At 48.1% G+C, this 17,314-nt stretch overlaps 6 protein-coding genes across 6 annotated transcripts; 2 read left to right on the plus strand and 4 right to left on the minus strand.

The window, feature by feature from the left end:
- Positions 1-488: 488 nt before the first annotated feature.
- Positions 489-2,161, minus strand: LHYA1_G007972 (uncharacterized protein; the record flags this gene model as incomplete). The annotated part of the gene is made up of 3 exons (XM_031152895.1): positions 489-658; positions 711-1,580; positions 1,636-2,161. 3 exons carry the CDS (start codon positions 2,159-2,161, stop codon positions 489-491), a joined length of 1,566 nt encoding a protein of 521 aa, XP_031002884.1.
- Positions 2,162-3,509: 1,348 nt separating this feature from the next.
- trp-3 (Tryptophan synthase) lies at positions 3,510-5,894 on the minus strand (the record flags this gene model as incomplete). Its single annotated transcript, XM_031152896.1, has 5 exons — positions 3,510-5,238; positions 5,289-5,521; positions 5,575-5,645; positions 5,695-5,782; positions 5,847-5,894. 5 exons carry the CDS (start codon positions 5,892-5,894, stop codon positions 3,510-3,512), a joined length of 2,169 nt encoding a protein of 722 aa, XP_031002883.1.
- Positions 5,895-6,219: 325 nt separating this feature from the next.
- On the plus strand, positions 6,220-7,041 carry SDH8 (Succinate dehydrogenase assembly factor, mitochondrial; the record flags this gene model as incomplete). The annotated part of the gene is made up of 2 exons (XM_031152897.1): positions 6,220-6,605; positions 6,972-7,041. The coding sequence occupies 2 exons, from the start codon at positions 6,220-6,222 to the stop codon at positions 7,039-7,041; spliced, it is 456 nt and encodes a 151-aa protein (XP_031002886.1).
- Positions 7,042-7,827: 786 nt separating this feature from the next.
- On the minus strand, positions 7,828-10,485 carry LHYA1_G007975 (putative WD repeat-containing protein; the record flags this gene model as incomplete). Its single annotated transcript, XM_031152898.1, is given in 7 exon segments — positions 7,828-8,091; positions 8,110-9,118; positions 9,164-9,212; positions 9,267-9,603; positions 9,761-9,816; positions 9,867-10,298; positions 10,356-10,485. 7 exon segments carry the CDS (start codon positions 10,483-10,485, stop codon positions 7,828-7,830), a joined length of 2,277 nt encoding a protein of 758 aa, XP_031002885.1.
- A 638-nt stretch (positions 10,486-11,123) lies between these two features.
- Positions 11,124-12,475, plus strand: bet4 (Geranylgeranyl transferase type-2 subunit alpha; the record flags this gene model as incomplete). The annotated part of the gene is made up of 3 exons (XM_031152899.1): positions 11,124-11,237; positions 11,283-11,997; positions 12,045-12,475. Coding segments are annotated over 3 exons (1,260 nt in total), but the record flags the coding sequence as incomplete, so codon positions are not given.
- A 463-nt stretch (positions 12,476-12,938) lies between these two features.
- Positions 12,939-16,459, minus strand: LHYA1_G007977 (uncharacterized protein; the record flags this gene model as incomplete). Its single annotated transcript, XM_031152900.1, has 2 exons — positions 12,939-14,283; positions 14,337-16,459. The coding sequence occupies 2 exons, from the start codon at positions 16,457-16,459 to the stop codon at positions 12,939-12,941; spliced, it is 3,468 nt and encodes a 1,155-aa protein (XP_031002887.1).
- Positions 16,460-17,314: the final 855 nt, after the last annotated feature.

A 17,314-nucleotide genomic window follows, 5' to 3' on the forward strand; every position in this document is an offset into this window, starting at 1 on the left:
TAGCATCTGCAAAATTCTATGAGTAGCGGACCTCGCAATGCTCACTATTAGATTCTCTCGCGTTCTTATTAAGCTTTCAACGTTATGTTGAAGGAATAAGCCACAATATTTACAGGCCACTAACTCACAAAAGCTATTACTAACCAAAAATGGATTCCTAATTTGCTAGAGAAAGGAAAGCTCGAAAGCACCCCTCTTCGCTCCGAATAATCTTCTTATTATGCTTCCAGCTTGATTTTGAAGGCACCAACCAATGTGGCGACATTGCATAACACAGTTTCCCTAGTCACTCCAAGGCTGACAATGATTCTTTTCAGCATCGTGGCGAGGCTTGGAAACCCAAAGCAAATTGTTCTGAGGTTGAAAGGCGCAAAGAGCTCGTAGACCTTTTACTGACAACTCCCTTTGGGCGCTTTGAGATCGCTGCACAAGGACGTGATGAGTGATTCCAGAATCGTTCATCATCGGCGATTATATCGCTTACCAGCTTATAACCGCACCGGAACGCCACCACTCTCATCTGAGTCTTCTTCCCAATCAGAGCACAGCTGCTTGATGTGAGAAGGCTCCCACTCATCAAGCTCACGGAGTAAATTGGAATCTTGGCCCTCAGTTTCTTCGTCGAATGAAAGACTACTTGCTTCTGAGCTTATATCCTCTATGCCAAATTTTAGTGCGATCCTGTAAAATGTTTCCAAGAGTCGTCTCACCAAGATCTTCTGATAAATCAGTGACTCCAAAAAGATGTTCTTGGTCGAGGAGATGCGAAATTGACTCTGTGATGCCTGTCGTGGAGTCGGGATGCCATTTTGCATTTCGTCTCCTCTGATCTATCTGATGAAGAGCTTCCGTGCGCACATCTTTGATCATCTTATTTAATATGTCTCTTTGTGTATTGTTACCGGGCACAAAGTCGGGTGGCCTCCAGTTTTTATGAATCGTTTGATGGCTAGCCGGGGTGACTGGGCGCAAAGGGTGATGATGAAAGTAAAGCGAGCAACAATAGCAAGCGGGTTTGCTGCATGCCACAAAAATGTCAGATTCTTCGAATTCCAGAGCGTTGTTATGAAAAAAGTCTAGTATTTGAACTTCGGCGTGAACACGAGGTTTGAAGTTATCCTCGTTGTACATTTCCATGTACTGTGCATAAATATCAAATCGCGTATCCATCTCGAAGAGGGCAAGTTGATAACGTGCAAGATCTGGAGACTGAGCTGGCAGCATCCTTACGGCAATGCTGTCTAAGTTGGTTTTCCCGTCCGTTGATGGTGGCAACGTTCGAGCTGGAAGTGATATGGGGCATATCTTGAAATCGTCGAGCAAATTCAACAGACATGGAGCGCTCCGGAATAGTGTTTTGACTACCTTCATGTATTGACCAAGCCGACCAATGTAATGCCTGAGGAGTCTGCACTTAGCTTGCAAGGAATTTCTCTCTGGCTGAGAATGAGCTTCTCCACACAGACCCTTCAGTATACGCATCTCTTCGCATCGTCGAGAGTTGTAAGCAAGCTTGCAAAGATCCTCCAATTTAACGCTTTGAGATTGGAATGTTTTGAGCCAAACCAACAGCAGCTTATCTACAACGCGAGACTTTTAGTATATGTCATTTGATTTAATTGAGACATTACTCACAACTTTGGTCTTCAACTGCCTTATTTTCCAGATTTTCTCCACAAGCCTTGAGTTGTATCGTAAAAAAATGAGAATACGCCTTGATGCGAGGCTTTGCATGATCTATGCAAGCGGCCAAGAATGGGTCTATGGCCTCGTCAACAGCGACTCGGCTTTCGGCGGCACATTTTAACCGCAAAAGGGAATCCTGTGCGAAAGGTATGATCTTTTTGCAGGGAGAATTGTTCGCAGCGATCCAAAAGATTCGTTGCTGGGGCGTGTGCTGAATACTAATGGCAGTGACCGAGTCACCACCTGTGTCGTAGTCACATAAAAAAGCCAATTGATTGAGGAAGAGACGTCTGACATATTTAAGAGGCCAGCTAGTTACATCTGATGACCTTGGAAAATCAGCTAGTCGATGTTCCCCTCTGGTTCTACCCAAGATGCAGAGGAGAATCAAAGGCTCGTAAAACCGGCTGAGTATTCGTTGGTAGGGATTAAGACGGGGAGCATTCGGCGATATTGGTTTCCTCTTTTTAGGCATATTGTTTGCTCAAACATTCCAAAAGAGTAGAAGGTAAAGTAAAATGCTACAATTTCACCTCAATCACCCAGTGATGGCTTTACAGTATAAATGATATTCAGTCCGCAAAGCCTCACAGATAGACCGCGAAGTCTAGCACAGAGAGAGTTACATCTTTGATAAGAGTCTCAGCTGGCGAATCACTTTCCATTCAGCTATCTTCGACTTGCTTACAGTTGGATCGCCTACGTGTTGTGAAGTGATTGGTTGAAATGCGTGAACGGTTACACAACAGAGAAGGCACAGCTTTAACTATATAGAGATAAATACGCTGGAATTACCCTAACCATGGCTAGGGATCATCGATCCCTTCATTGGAGGTATCAATTCATATGACGACCTCGTATGTTGTAGTGCTTCTCAGTCACTGCAAGGCTTAAGTAACTTATATTTATAAAAAAAAAAAAGGAAATATTGAGTACAGTGAGGCGCCTGAAACGGTGAAATAAGCCATAAAGTTAGCTTAGAAACCACAAGATTACATACGAGTAAGTTATTACTAAGCAAGGACCGGAAAAGCCAAACGCCGAAGATCTCGCGCTCTCTCCCTTCGAAGATCCTTCTTATTTTATCTTAAGGATAAAATTTCGAAGGCGAGATCACCCACTCATTTTCAATTTATCTACAATATCCAAGAGAGCTGTTGTTCTTTCCGCCACGTCTACGACTCCAAGCCTAGCCTCATGGTCGATTTGCTTCTCGCTAAAGACATACAAAGAAGAGACGGATAGAAGGGGATCAGAGCCTAAGAAACGGCAGCTGAGTTTTGTTCTTGATTCTCTTAACTGTAAGTGGCATATTAAAGTTACCTTCCAGGAAATTCTTTAATCAGCTTGGAATAAGACCTTTGCTAAGGTGATGAAACGTTGGAAAGATCTTGAAAACCTCTGCCTCTATATCGACTTTCAGTCTATACAGCTCCTTTATAACAAAGTTACTAAATTGCTTCTCACGCGCAAGCATAATATGCCTAGAAAAGGGTTAGTTTATTAATTGATTATGTCACTTGAGAGGTATTTTCATTCATTGTTCGGTGGAGTTGCGACGGAATGATTGAATTGATATCAATACTGACTTGAAGAAGATAGAGAATCTAGAACAATCAGTCCTGGTGGTCTACGGGTGTCATCTAGAGAGGTGTGTGGAAGAGTGTGAGGAGCATATATGTATTTGCTTTGCTATGGTGTGAACTCAACATCAATAGGGAGCCAAATCTATATATACTTAATCAAGAATTTCTATTGATCTTTTAGACGTAAATGTCAAAATGACACATCACACTATAACCCCTTTTCCCCTCCACGGGGATTTAAAATCTCAAATCCCACCCAATTTTCGGCCCTAGAACAGGCAACTCATCCGCAACACTCTGCACATCCTTATCTCCCCTGCCACTAACACAAATAACGATATCTTGCCCCTTCTCCATCGTCTTCGCCAACTCCACCGCCCCAAATATGGCATGCGCCGTCTCCAACGCCGGGATAATGCCCTCCAATTGAGAAATCAGCCTGAACCCAATAAACGCCTCGACATCAGTAGCGGCGATGAACTTCGCGCGCTCGCTGTCTTTCCAATTCGAGAGCTCGGGGCCGACACCGGGGTAATCGAGGCCGGCGGATACGGAATGCGTGTCTTGGATTTGACCGTGGCGGTCTTGAAGGACGTAGGTACGGACGCCGTGGAGAACACCTTTGGTGCCACCGGTGAGGGTTGCAGAGTGGCGCGCTGTATCCAGCCCATCGCCAGCAGCTTCTACACCTAGTAATTTCACACTTGGGTCCTTGCTGAATGGATAAAACATCCCGACGGCATTAGATCCACCACCTACACAAGCAACGACCGCATCCGGCAACTTCCCGCGCTTCTCAAGCATCTGAGCCCTGGTCTCGTTGCCGATGACGGACTGGAATGTACGGACGATGGTTGGGAACGGGTGAGGGCCGATGGCGGATCCGATGATATAGTGCGTTGTGTCGAGCTTGACGACCCAGGCGCGCATAGCTTCGTTGACGGCATCGCGGAGCGTGCGGGACCCGGCTTCGACAGCGATGACTGAGGCGCCAAGAAGTTTGATGCGGAAGACGTTGAGGGCTTGGCGACGGACGTCTTCAGCTCCCATGTAGATGGTGCATTTCATGCCGAATTTTGCGCAGACTGTAGCAGTTGCTACGCCGTGCTGGCCAGCTCCTGTCTCGGCAATGATCTCGGTCTTACCTAGTCTTCGGGCGAGGAGAATTTGGCCGAGGGCGTTGTTAATCTTGTGACTTCCGGTATGATTTAGATCTTCTCGCTTTAACCAGATGTTGGCTCCACCGGCGTGCTCGGTTAGTCTCTCAGCCATGTGTAGCTGGCCGGGTCGTCCCATCCAGGGGTAATATGTTCGGTACTCTTCCCAAAAGGCGGGATCATCTTTGATCTTGTTGAATCCCTCTTCGAGCTCGGATAAACAGTCCATCAGTGATTCGGGGACATATTGTCCACCAAACTCGCCAAATCTTGCTGGGACAGCAGCTGGATCAACTGGGCCATCGGTGTTCAGGGCCTCAATCTGATCTACCAGACCGACACCATGTCCAGTTTCGCGGATAACACCATCCACGTGGACATCGGTGGGCTCTTTTGCTTCATGCATCGTCTCGATGATACCAACTTCTCGAGTGAGACCACCGTTGGGAACATTTCGTCGGCCGCAGACTGTGGCACAATATTCCTCTACAGCTTTCGCACCTTGGCCGGCTGGAGCGTCTGCCAGAGTGGTGATAATTTGACTCCCAATGACTACACCATCAGCGATCTTGGCAACACTCAAGAAATGATCTCTTGTGCTAACACCAAAGCCAACAGCAGCAGGTTTGTCACCTGAGTACTCCTTGACTCGTTTCAAAAGATCAGGTAATTGTGTATTCATCGTCCCTCCAGTGGCGCCAGTGACACCCATCCTAGAGACGACATATATAAAAGAGTCGGCAAGCTTGCAGAGTAGCTTCATCCGAGACTCAGAGGTAGATGGGGCGATAAGAGGAACGTATGATAGCCTGCAAGAAGATTAATATAGCTTCAGTAGAGGGATACTTGAGTGACTCACCCTCCCTTTGTACAGAAATTCCTAAATGTAACAGCCTCCTCGGGTGGCAGATCAACGACAATGAAGCCATTGACACCCGCTTCGCTACAGTCTTTCAACAGTCTCTCTTCGCCATAGCTCAGCATAGGGTTGTAGTATCCCATAAACAGCACGGGAGCTTTTAATCCCTTCTTTCGAGCCTCTCGGACCATCTGAAGAGTTGATTCGACAGTGACTCCATTTTTGAGAGCAATCTGTGTAGGGTTTGTCAGGAATATTCGGGCTTATGCTTGGAATATAAACGAACAGTATTCGATTTTTGAATGGTAGGTCCGTCTGCAATTGGGTCCGTAAATGGTAAACCAAGCTCAATAACATCTATGCAATCGATTAGCAATGTTCAATGGCAACCAATTGGATTTCTCACCTGCACCGCCAGCTTCCATGCCAAGTAGCACCTCAACCGTCTCAGCAGCAGTAGGGAATCCAGCCGTAACATATGTCACAAGGGCAGGCTATCAACAAACACCGTCAGCTATGTTCCTCAATTGGGGGGCAATTGCCACAGGAATTGCATACTCTTTCCTCTTTCTTGCATTGTGCGAATGTTCTTTTGAGTCCGTCCATGATTGCAAATATAGGGATATGTGTTTGAGAGATCAATTGCAAGAAGATGGCAAGTCTTGCGGGTATTTAAAAGATTTGTGGAATGAGTCAGTAGATATGCACCGTATCTAGATATTGCGGCCGATGATATTGCCCCTCCAAAAAATTATTTCACCGCCCGGCAGACGCCCCACATACCCCGAGATTATGTAATCAACTCCACCAGCCCACCAGGCCCAGCTTCACTTGTTCATCTCATTGCCACCAAGCTTCCTCTACTTGAAATACTTATACATCTGAATGCTCCCAACTCCAATAACCTGCCAATTAGAAAGCAACATACACAATGTCACGACTCTTATTACCCAAATTCCTCCTCCCATCCCGCCGCTTCTTCTCGAATTCCTCAACCCGACCAGCCTTCGCAACAGGCCCCGCGCCACCCCGTCTCCCGCCCAAAGAACAAGAAGAGTTCGAGCGTCTACAAAAAGCATCTACCGGCGCATTCAGCCAGCCAAAACACATTGCTCCCGAATCTTCGCCACGACCAAGACCCCAAATAAACCAATCCCCAGCATCGAAAACAGAGGAAGCGTTAAATGCAAGGGTAGAAGCAAAAGGGCAAGGAGAGGAATTACATCCTGATATTAAGAGAGGCGCGAAGCCTGAATTCGAAGGCGATGTCAATCCGAAGACGGGCGAGGTTGGAGGGCCAAAGAATGAGCCGTTGAGGTGGGGGAGTACGGGGGAGAAGGGGGATTGGAGTTATAATGGACGAGTGACGGATTTTTGAGGCATGGGGTGTGTATTATAGATAAAGGAAGATGACTGGATGGCGAAGGGATTTGTATGATGAAGGATGGAATGGCAATGGTTTGTCTTCGTATAGCGTAGAAAGCTCTCGGTGTATTGCACTTGGTGTCAAGGTGTAACGAGAACCCCTGGTAAGTACCACATTCGCATATGTCAACGCTTGGTCCTTCTGCGCTTTTTGTTTGGAGAGGCTTGATTTATATCTTGTATTGCCTTTAAGCGCACTGGTCACGTATATCTGATATCCGGGGATTGATGCAGCCCTTCTGATAACTCTATTGCCAGTGCAAGACGAGCTGTACCAGACGTGCTTTCTTTCATCATCTCCTTGGGCTGGAAGATGGCTACGGGCTAGCTCACTCTCTTGCGTCTCAAAACATAATATTAGTGCAACATTCTTGTAATCAAAATGTTCAACTTTAATACCAGCTCTATGTCCACTAGCCAGCCATAAATGAGTACCAAAAACCTCTATCCTTTTTAGCCAAACAAGGGGAAATATTAGATAATATATGGAATTCTCTGTAATATAAAATACATAAAAAGCCAATCCTAAAAAGATATTTGGCCAAGACACCCTCAAGTTTTACTTAGTAACGCTTGACGAGTAATACTGGCAGAAACCTAGACCAGTATACTATTACACATTAGATGTAGTTTATGTTTCCGTTTATTCAAGTATATATGCCCACTACCCCCTCAGTTAGACGGCTTGGTGGATGTGAATGCAAATAGAAAAACACAAGGCGGTCGCTCTCGATTGGTGAGCGTTTGGTAAGCGTTTTGGTAAGCGTTTTGGTAAGCGTTTTCTAGACGCGAAGTGCAACAAAACGTTTGGATTTCCTATTTGGGACGCTTTCTGATTTTAATTTAACGTGGAGGAAGAACCAGCATTGCGACAGGTGGTTTGCATAGCTTCTAGAATTCAAGCATCTGTTATTCAGAACACATGGTAGAAATCAAGATGAGGGCAGTGTCAGCTAAATTGGAACCAAGCAGGACACTGGCCAAAAAAAAGCCAACACAGCAACTTTGCAAAATGGGGCTGATGCAAAATCATAATTCATATTGAGTATCTAGAAGAATACTTTTGACCCTCCAACGCCATGTGGGAGCAACCAACCACCAATCCGAGAACAGTCTACCTGATGACCTCTCCCTCCTTATCAATACCTTCCAGTCCCTCAAGAATATCACTCCCACCAAGCAAGCCTTCACCACCAGCAGTAGACTTCTGGCTTGCTGTCCAAACTTCATGGAACTTGACACTTTCATCACTACACGCCACAACGATGCAACCTTCTTGAGCGGTTCGGGTCAAGCTACGTCCACCCTCTCTACTCGTCTGACTTTCATTGGGTCCACCCGGGTAAGGGATGGCATACAAAGCTCGGTGTTCTCCCTCCTAAGGAATAGCAGCAACCTGTTTACAATCGGGCCAGGAGAAAACAGCAATTCGGTAGGGATGTTCCGGCTGCGCATAGCCAAAGGTAGCAGCAATCTCCCGCCGAGTGGTAGACCAGATCAGAGATGTAACTTGAGCGGCGACGCTGATCGTAGCAAGACATGCCCCAGAGGACGTATGAAAGAAGTGGATACATTTGTCATTGCTGCCACCACTAGTAGCAACGAGACCGTCGCGCCATGGGCAAAATGCAATAGCTTTGACGGCAGCACCGTGGACCCATCGGTGTTTCTCGGCGCCTACTACGATCTCCTTCACTGTGTTGCGGCCACCCGGCGCTGGAGAGCGAACACGGCGAATTCCATCGGCCCCGGTGAATAGTTCCGCTGCATTGTCATTGTGGCCTTGTACGCTGTCTAGGATACTCCGGGTCTGGAACAGACAACATAGATTATCATTCCCACCGGTACCAAGCAGACTACCATCGGGATTGAAGGACAAGCCGCATATTTGTTGCGTATGAATAGTAATTCGAGCGAGTAGCATTACAGATCCAGACCAACCACCCCGTGTCACCTCCCATGCATCAGCCCATTCGACTGAGTAGTACTGGAGAAGTCCACTTTCGTCTCCTACGAGCAGGTCCTCAGTCTGGACAAGAACTCCTGGCGTAATTGGGCACTTAGAAGGTCGCATTGTAGTCACGGGTCTCCAAGTGATGCATGCGACTGGCGATGGTTGTGGAAGCTCGAAACGCGGTATCATGCTGTCATAGAGAGACATGAGGCTGAGAGACCCATCTGACTTACCGAAAGCCAGAATACATTTGCCTCCTTGAGCAGAAGAAAATGCTAGACTTGTGAGGTGGGATCCGTTTTGGGTTCCGGTATGTAGGAGGTGAACCCCTTGCATCTCTGACCATGCGTAAAGCAAAGTACCAAGGCCAACTGCGAGAGTGTGGCATGTAGCTGAATAGGCGAGGACCGAACAATAGAAGTCATCTCGAAGATTTGGAGCATCAAGAACTCTACTGGCGATTAGTAAAATCTCATAGCTGAGACACGTAACGTACTTGAAGGGTGCCAGGGGAAGTGTGCGGGGCTCCTTCGTAATCGGGGGCCCTGCACATTGTTAGGTTCGGATCCAAGCAGGTGCTGGACCATATTGATACGTACTTTGATCTGATGTGCTTACGACCCATTCAGTTCCATTCCAGAGGGTCTTTCGTTCATGTTCGAAGGCTTTGTTTCTTTCGTGTTCGCCTAATCTAGAAGGTGAGATAGTGGGGTCCCGAAACTCGAGAACTCTGGTTGATCGATCAATTTCTAATGCTTCCGCTAAACGGCCTTCATGTTTCTCCATTTCCTCTTGGGCCTTTGGCCGAGCATTGGAGAACGGTGTAGTATACAGCGGAGCATTCGTTCCGCTGCTCAAAAGACCTCCTCGGCCATTCGGAACGCCCGTGCTGAAAGGAGCAAGACCACCAACAGTCCATACCGTACCAACACTCACCTATTTCAATCAGTATGCAGATTAAGCTGTCATTGGCAGAGTTCTGAGGGGGAGGAGTTTCCTTTTCTATGATGCTGCTAGATAAACCCAAGGCTAAATATTGTGTATATCTAAGAGGCTTTGCGTAAGGTAGTGTGCTGATGGAAGGACGACTTACTTGTCGCTCTCCATTTTGAGATGGGGCCTCTCTATGAAACGTCAATACACTTGCTCCTGGGACTGCTTTAGCTTCAAAGCCATATTTTTCTTGGTGGGATATATACCTCCACCCCCATTCCGGTTTGGAGAAAAATCGCGTCGAGGTAATGAAGGAGGGGTTCGGTTTGGGCGAGACGATGGTGAATTAACATTTCTACGAGCATTAAAAGCATCAGGACTCGCATCCTTGTTTCGCAGAAGTCTTTCTTCGGGTGTCAGACTGCTTGGGTCTTTGTTAATTCGGAAGCTCTCGATGACAGAGTCCAGTGTCGTTCTTCGGGAACAAACAAATCGGTCTGGGGATCTCAGAGAGGCTCCGCCTATTTGAGTGGAACTGCTATCAAAGGTTTTCAGGGTCGGCCGACGACGAAAGAATGAAGCGGCTTTGATTCGAGGAAAGGTCCCAGCTGATACGGTTCGTTTCTTGTCGTCTGATGGGCCATCATATTTCTGGCCGATTGACAAGGACAAGCAGCGAGAGTGCACAATAGATTCTCCTGGGAGAATCTAATGTCAGTAGAATGAAGAAAGTTGGATACAGAGGAAGCCTTTACTGGAAGTCTTGTCGCGACGATGCTTTCCAATCAGAGATGATAATTTTGACGGAAAGGCAGACCGAGAAGACGAAGCCAGGTAGGAGCCATTATTGTGGCTATCCCAAAGTTTGGAGTGGATGGCGGTCATGTCTGAGATATCACTCGGCGCCCGGGACTAGTAGATATAACGAAAGATCCGAGGAGGCTGTTGATAGCCAACGAACGAAAAGGAGGCTATCGACTCTTCTCTCTCGGCGCAAAACAAAGGAAGGTGAGTAGAAAGAACAATGCAGTGGTTATGATAGACTCCTGCTGGAAAAAAGAACAAGTCCGGTGGATAGAGATATCCTCGGGCGTTCAAAAAGGGCGGTCCTGAGGGCAAAGAATGTCGGCTGAATAGGCCAATATGATGTCCGTTTCGAATTTAATACATGCAATAGTAGCCGGGCAAGATACTGCCACACCGGCGTTAGTAGAGCAGAATGGCTATATTTGAAGTTATTGATATCTCTTCATGTTGACGACGTTGGAGAGTTGTAGGAGAGGAAAGAAAGAGGGAAAGCGGATGTAGATGTAGATGCGGATCCTAAAGGTAGAAAGTGCATGACACAGTCAGCGCCTCGGCTGAATCGTTCCTGACTCGTGCTTTCTTAACCAAGCATGATAACCATCATATTGAGCTCTTCAGCTTCAAACATCAACAAGACGTTATATTATTGATAATGGCAAGCGTATGGACTTCCAACTACTGCTTATTTGCTTGCTGAGCTGGGCTGATCATCAGAACAGCATGGTCTTGCGCGTCCTGCCACCACAACACAGCGAACAGAGGAGGAGCTGAAAGAGGAGCAGCGCCAAATTCAGGAATACAGAGACTTGGACGATCTGATTAAAACAAAGGTAGGCATACAGTCTTGTTATTAAACGTCTGCTAACCCGCACAAGATTGCAGAGCGCCAGTACACTGTCGAAGTTCTCCAGCTCACCTCCAAACTCCTCAAGAAGAACCCCGAATACTACACGATATGGAACGTCCGCAGACGTTTGCTAATACATGGCTTCTTCTCCAAACCTTCGGATTCATCATTGCCCTCGAAGGAGTTGTCGAGTATTTCTACAACCGCCACTACCAAGGCGTCTTCCACCGATTCATCCTCCTCGCCTTCCAATACCACAGCGGCCGCGACGACGATCCCACACGACCCCGCATCCCAGAATCATGGGAAGAATGGTACAACTCTTGATTTGATAAGGGCAGACTTGGAATTTCTCTTCCCCATCATGATCTCGTATCCAAAATGCTACTGGGTCTGGAATTATCGTCTGTGGCTTCTGCAGCAGGCAAACGAGCGGCTGGAGCCTGACATCGCACGCGAATTGTGGAATGAGGAGCTGAAGCTAGTAAGCAAGATGCTGGTGAAAGACTCCCGCAACTTTCATGGATGGGGATATAGGAGTAAGGTCGTTTCGGAACTGGAGAATGCTGCACTGCATGGCAAAAGTATGACGGAAGCGGAATTCGAATACACCACAAAGATGATCACGAGTCCCAAAGGTCTTTCCAACTTTTCGGCATTCCACCGCCGCGGTAAATTAATTCCGAAACTTTTGGATGAAAGAGGCGCAGATGATCAGGCAAGACGGCTGTTCTTGGAAGAAGGTAGGTTTACGAGAAATAATGCTAACAACATGCTAATGATATACCAGAATTCGACATGATATTCTCCGCCATGTACACTGATTCCCATCCTTACGCCCAGTCTGCATGGTTCTACTACCAATCCCTAATGACAACATTGACGGACCCAGTCGGCCATGCAACCATAACACCCAATTTAACAGCTGAAGAACGCGTCGCGTTCGTCATACGGCAACTGGCAGACCTGAAGGAAATGCTCGATGGTGCAGAAGATAACAAGTGGATCTACAATGCCTTGATCGAGTATACTTTGGATCTGAGTCAGATGGGAGAGCGCCAACCTCGACCTGATGAGAAGCAGGACTGCATGTTATGGTTGGCAGAGCTTAGGAAGTTGGATCCTTTGCGCAATGGCAGGTGGGATGACCTAGAGTTATTTTTGGAGGGTCCGCATCCACCTCTTGGCTTGGTCCCCGAGATACATAATCCCTATTTATAACCTCAATGGGACTTATCAGACTTATCAAGACATAAAAAAGTATATCCACGGGTATAGTGATTCTCCTAACGCTCCCCAATTTTGGTATCCTCGTCAAAGTATACAGTGATGGAGATTTGTAGTACTTGTCTTTGCTTTAACCGCAGTATAATCGTCCCTAGGAAACCTTAATGTTTCCATTTTCCAACCCTCTCCAAGTACATAAGTCACGGCACGATGACATTTATCTCTATGTCCTCTGGTATCTTCCTTCATATAGACTACCTCCAAGACCAAAGGCACTTGCCTATCAAGGCAACGACACATATATCAATGCCAAGGTAACGCACTGAGTACGTATAGTATTATTGATATTCCAATAATTGCTTCAAGCTCCAAACGCCCGCTACCCTATCCTAGCTACCCTATGCAAAAAAAGTTCACGCAAGCTAGTGTAAGCAAGCTAAGGTACCCCCCATAATATTCAAGCAACCCCACTTCCACTCTCAGTCACTCCCTCCTTCTTCACATGCTCCTCACCCCTATCCCCACCAGCATCACTCTCGCCCGCATTGTCATTCTCAACGACCGTCTCCGTAATCCTTTCAACGATAGTCTGCGGAGTTATGCTTGTACTTGTCGTAGTCTCGAGAGGAAGGAGAGAAGCAGCAGCCTCAGCAAGGATATCCACACTCCTCTCTTTCGCTTTCCCATTGCCATCGCCATTTCCTATATCATTCTTGCCCTTTTCTCTACCTTGCGCCGTTTCCATTCGTGCCGCTTTCTTCCACCAACTACCCATTCCAATCCCTGTAATATCACCGCTTCGACTAACTCTCACTTCCGAGCGGACGTTGCTCTCGGGAACTTCAACGTCTGCAGAACCGTTCACAGGACCACCATTAAAGAGTCGCGCAAATATAGCCTCTTCTTCGAGTTCTTGTTGAGAAAGCTGCTCGGGCATAATGGTGTTATTTTTGGAATTCGGTTTTGCGTTTTGGGCCGAAGAGCCGCTAACCCACTTGACGCCGGTCACCATGAAACTACCCCCATCATGCCCCCTTCCCCCTTCCGCGAACGCTCGGCTCTTAACCCCGAATCGATGCATCCCTTTATACTCTAGCAATGCCGGCAATATCAGCACCGTGACATGCAACTCTTTCCCCTCGGGCACCAAACTCGGTCCAGTCTTCGGCGGTTCACTTATCAATTCCCCAATCGGCGGCAGCACGCAGTCCTCACCAAGCAACATCTTGAGCCCTACTTCGTCTCCTATGTCTGGGCTGAAACAACCCTGCACGTACCCGGAATGGATGCAGGCACAGAGAACATCCGAGTCGTCGGTGTAAATGTCTGTGCCCCAAATTGCGCGCCGGTGTGTTATTTCTCTGCGCGCTGTATCTTGCAAATACATAGCTCCAATTTTGACTGTAAAGGTACAGTTTTCTTTTCCTTTAAACTTAAGTAAAGGGTTAGCCGTACCCACAAAGCCGCGAGCACTGGCATTTGAAGCAGAATTCGAAGATGTGGGCGCGAGTTCTGAAGAATAATACGCGTGCCCTAGATGTCGACGCGGTTTGTCGGCGACGGATGCCAGTACGGCATCATTCTTAATTTTGCGTATTGGAAGCGGAATGGTTGGTTTCGGGGAGGAAGGCTTGTGATGATGATGATGATGCGGGACGCGGGACGCAGGGATGTGGTGGTGGTGCAGGATTGGGGTTCTGCTTTCCTGATCTGGTGGTGAGGGAATGACCGAGGAGGCTTTGGTAGCGTTTTTCAAAGGTGTTTGAACAGGCGAGGAGGTGTTGTCTGCATGGTGGTGGTGACTGAATCAAGAGGATGTTAGCTATTTTATAGGGAGAGGGAACGGGTTACTCACTGATGATGGTGATGGTGGTGAGTCTTGGATCGCTTGCCTCCTCGGATACTTGGTGTACGACGTCCAGTACTGCTATCATCGCCTCCGATGTCCTCTTCTTTCAGCTTTCGCCGCCTTGATGATCCGCCGCCCCGAGATGCGCTTCGGACCTGTTTATTCCCACCATTTTCCATTGGCGAATCCTGGCCTGGAAGATTCTCGACATCCTCTCGATGGAGTTGACCAGAAAATGATAGGGGCGGAGGACCAGCTGTAACTGGGCTTGGAATTCCCATAGCACCAACACCACTCCCAATCCCTGAAAACATCCTGCCAAATTCACTCTTAATCCCTGGCTCACCGCCTGGTCCACCTATTTGACCTTGTGCACCTTGAACAGCCTGAGGAAGAGGAGAAACACGACCTTTACGATTGATCTCTTGCACCCCAAGCAAACTCCGTGACCGTTGCATTTGCTGTGAATCGTCCAAGTCCCTTCTCCTGGGAGAGTCTTGAACTTGATATGGTCCATTTTGAGACGACCCACCAAAAATAGACTGCTGCTGCTGCTGCTGCTGATGCAGTTGAGCCTGAGCCCTTTGCTCTCTCTCGAGATACGTTTCAAACGGAGGGGCACTTGCAGCGCTATGCTGGGGAGGTGCGGAAGTAGGATGTGGTACGGCCGCATATCGTGGCTCACTGGGCGTGTAAGCTGGGTGGTCTCGGTATTGAGGGGCGGCTGAAGCTGGGTACTCGTAGCCGTTCGGAGGCCGCTCTTGTTGGGGAGGTGGCCGTTCTGGGGGTTGGTCATATGAAGGTCGTGGAGGCTCAGGGCGCATCCATGAAGGCTGCTCGCGAGGCTCAGGTGGTCTGCTGTAATTCCTTTGAGCTAACTGGTGTGCATAGTCCTGTTGGACAGCATGTTCAGCTATAGCTCTTTCCCGCTCCTGTAGTTCTCTTTCCCTGATCTCTAGTTCCCGTTGTATTGCTACTTCTCTCTCCCTTTCACGCTCTTGCCTTTCCCTCTCAGCATAACCGTACGCAGTATGTCTATCTTCATATCCAGCTCTCTGATATGCCGGCTCTACTCGCTCTCGCTCCCTCTCCCGTTGATCTCTTTCCCGTAATTCCCGTTCCCTTTCTCTTTCCCGATGTTCTCGCTCCCTTTCCAGGTCTATGAGAAGTTGACGATCCCTCTCCTTTTCCCGATCCACAAGACGCACATCCTGCTGCGATCTTTGATCTATATCCGGCCTTCTCCCAAATATTCCTTCCTGATATGGTGGATTTCGAGAATTTTCGACTCGACGCTGTGGAGGAGCGCCAGGGGCATTGTAAATCGGCTGACTACTAGGTCGAGGTGGAATTGCATTTGGGTTGGGTACGCGAATTGGTTCGCGACGTTCTTCGGCTATGGGCATGCCTTGAGGACGCCCAGGAGTTCCAAATCTTGATCGTGCTTCGGGTGTAGAGTAAGTGCCCATCCCTGATGGAGATCCTGCAGAGTTTGCCCTATTATCTCGCGGTTCGTAAGGTCGATGTTCGGGAGTCTGAGGTCTTCGAAATGGTGCATAATCCGAAGCTGCACTCATCCGCGGCGATGCGTGAGTTGCGCCAGGGAAGGCCTGTCCTGCGGAAGTGACAATAGGAGAGCCATATTGTGACGGTGGTTGTTCACGTGTTGATGGAGGGCCTCCAAGCATAGATGAAATGGACATCCCAGTAGTTTGCAGTCGTCCACCTATTGGGGGGAGGGTTGGCAGATCGCGACCAGATGGGAAGGCTGGTGCTGGACCGACAGAAACAGGCGGTCCTCGCGGTGGAGGTGGGCCATAGCTGTGATGTTGCGACTGAGGAGATGAGGGAGGAGGCATGTTTCGACCGCCTATCGAGGATGCACTCTGATGTCTCGAATGACCTGGTCCGCCTATTGAAGGTCCTTCTTGACCATAGCTTCGTTGTGGGGTATAGTATGGAGGTTCTGAAGGTCGCCGTTGATGTTCGGCATAAGTAGGCGCGGCAGTTGGAGGATGAGAGGATGGAGGGAATGGCGGTTGATTCGCAGAGGGAGGGAAAGGGGTTCGTCCATAGGGAGATGCAGTATTCCGCGAGAAGGGATGCTGTGGTGGTTGTCTCGGATCCATAATGTCTAATGTCTTTGATGCCCGACGGGTTAAGGATTCAGTTGGAGTTGAGGATTTGGATGCAGGGCAGAGCAGGGAGCTCTAGAGCTGGAAGAATATATTCCACCGATGGCTGAAGCTTATTCTGTGTTCATTACAGCTTTTACAGCTTGGTTGAAGACTCTGCTGGTTCGCGTTGGTGATCAATATCTCGGAGGGTTTCCTAGATGACTGGGGCGGCTAAAGGGAAGAGCAAACAAGTGATGCAAATCAACACGGGCGCAGTGTTGTGTTTAAGTAAACAGGTAAGGCTATGAAGGCATAATCAAATATCGTCACACACAACACGTGCTTGTTTCTGCCTGCGACTTGGACGATGTATTGCAGCTTCTTTCTCGAGGACGGGGACGTGGTCGAGGATCAGACGGTGAACGGTGAGTGAAGAAAGAGTCGATGATCTGGGGAAGCGGCGGGTTCATCATCTCATGCAGGACAAACTCCTCTTCACATTCAAAATAGGCTTGGCGGATCCACTGTACACGCTAGCAGGGGCTCGGACGCCAAGTGGGTCTGGTGCATGCAGGCATGTTTAAGCTGGGCTGAAAACCAACGTCACTTCTTTTCATCCCAGCTGATTGGCAGACATAAGATAAACCCAACTGGAGATAGTATGTATGTATATCCTCATAAATTGAGTTGCATACCAAGGGTCGGTCGGAGGGATATTCGCAATCTCGAGTACAATACAATACAAGACTACGCAACTCTCTCACATTACGGGATCCTCTTATCAGTCTCACATTATGCTCGCGTGACACTATTCCGAGCGGAACACGACCACAACCACAACCACAATAACTACCTCCAACGCAACAA

Source organism: Lachnellula hyalina (genome assembly GCF_007821495.1).
Source record: "Lachnellula hyalina strain CBS 185.66 chromosome Unknown contig00146, whole genome shotgun sequence".
Taxonomy (NCBI): domain Eukaryota; kingdom Fungi; phylum Ascomycota; class Leotiomycetes; order Helotiales; family Lachnaceae; genus Lachnellula; species Lachnellula hyalina.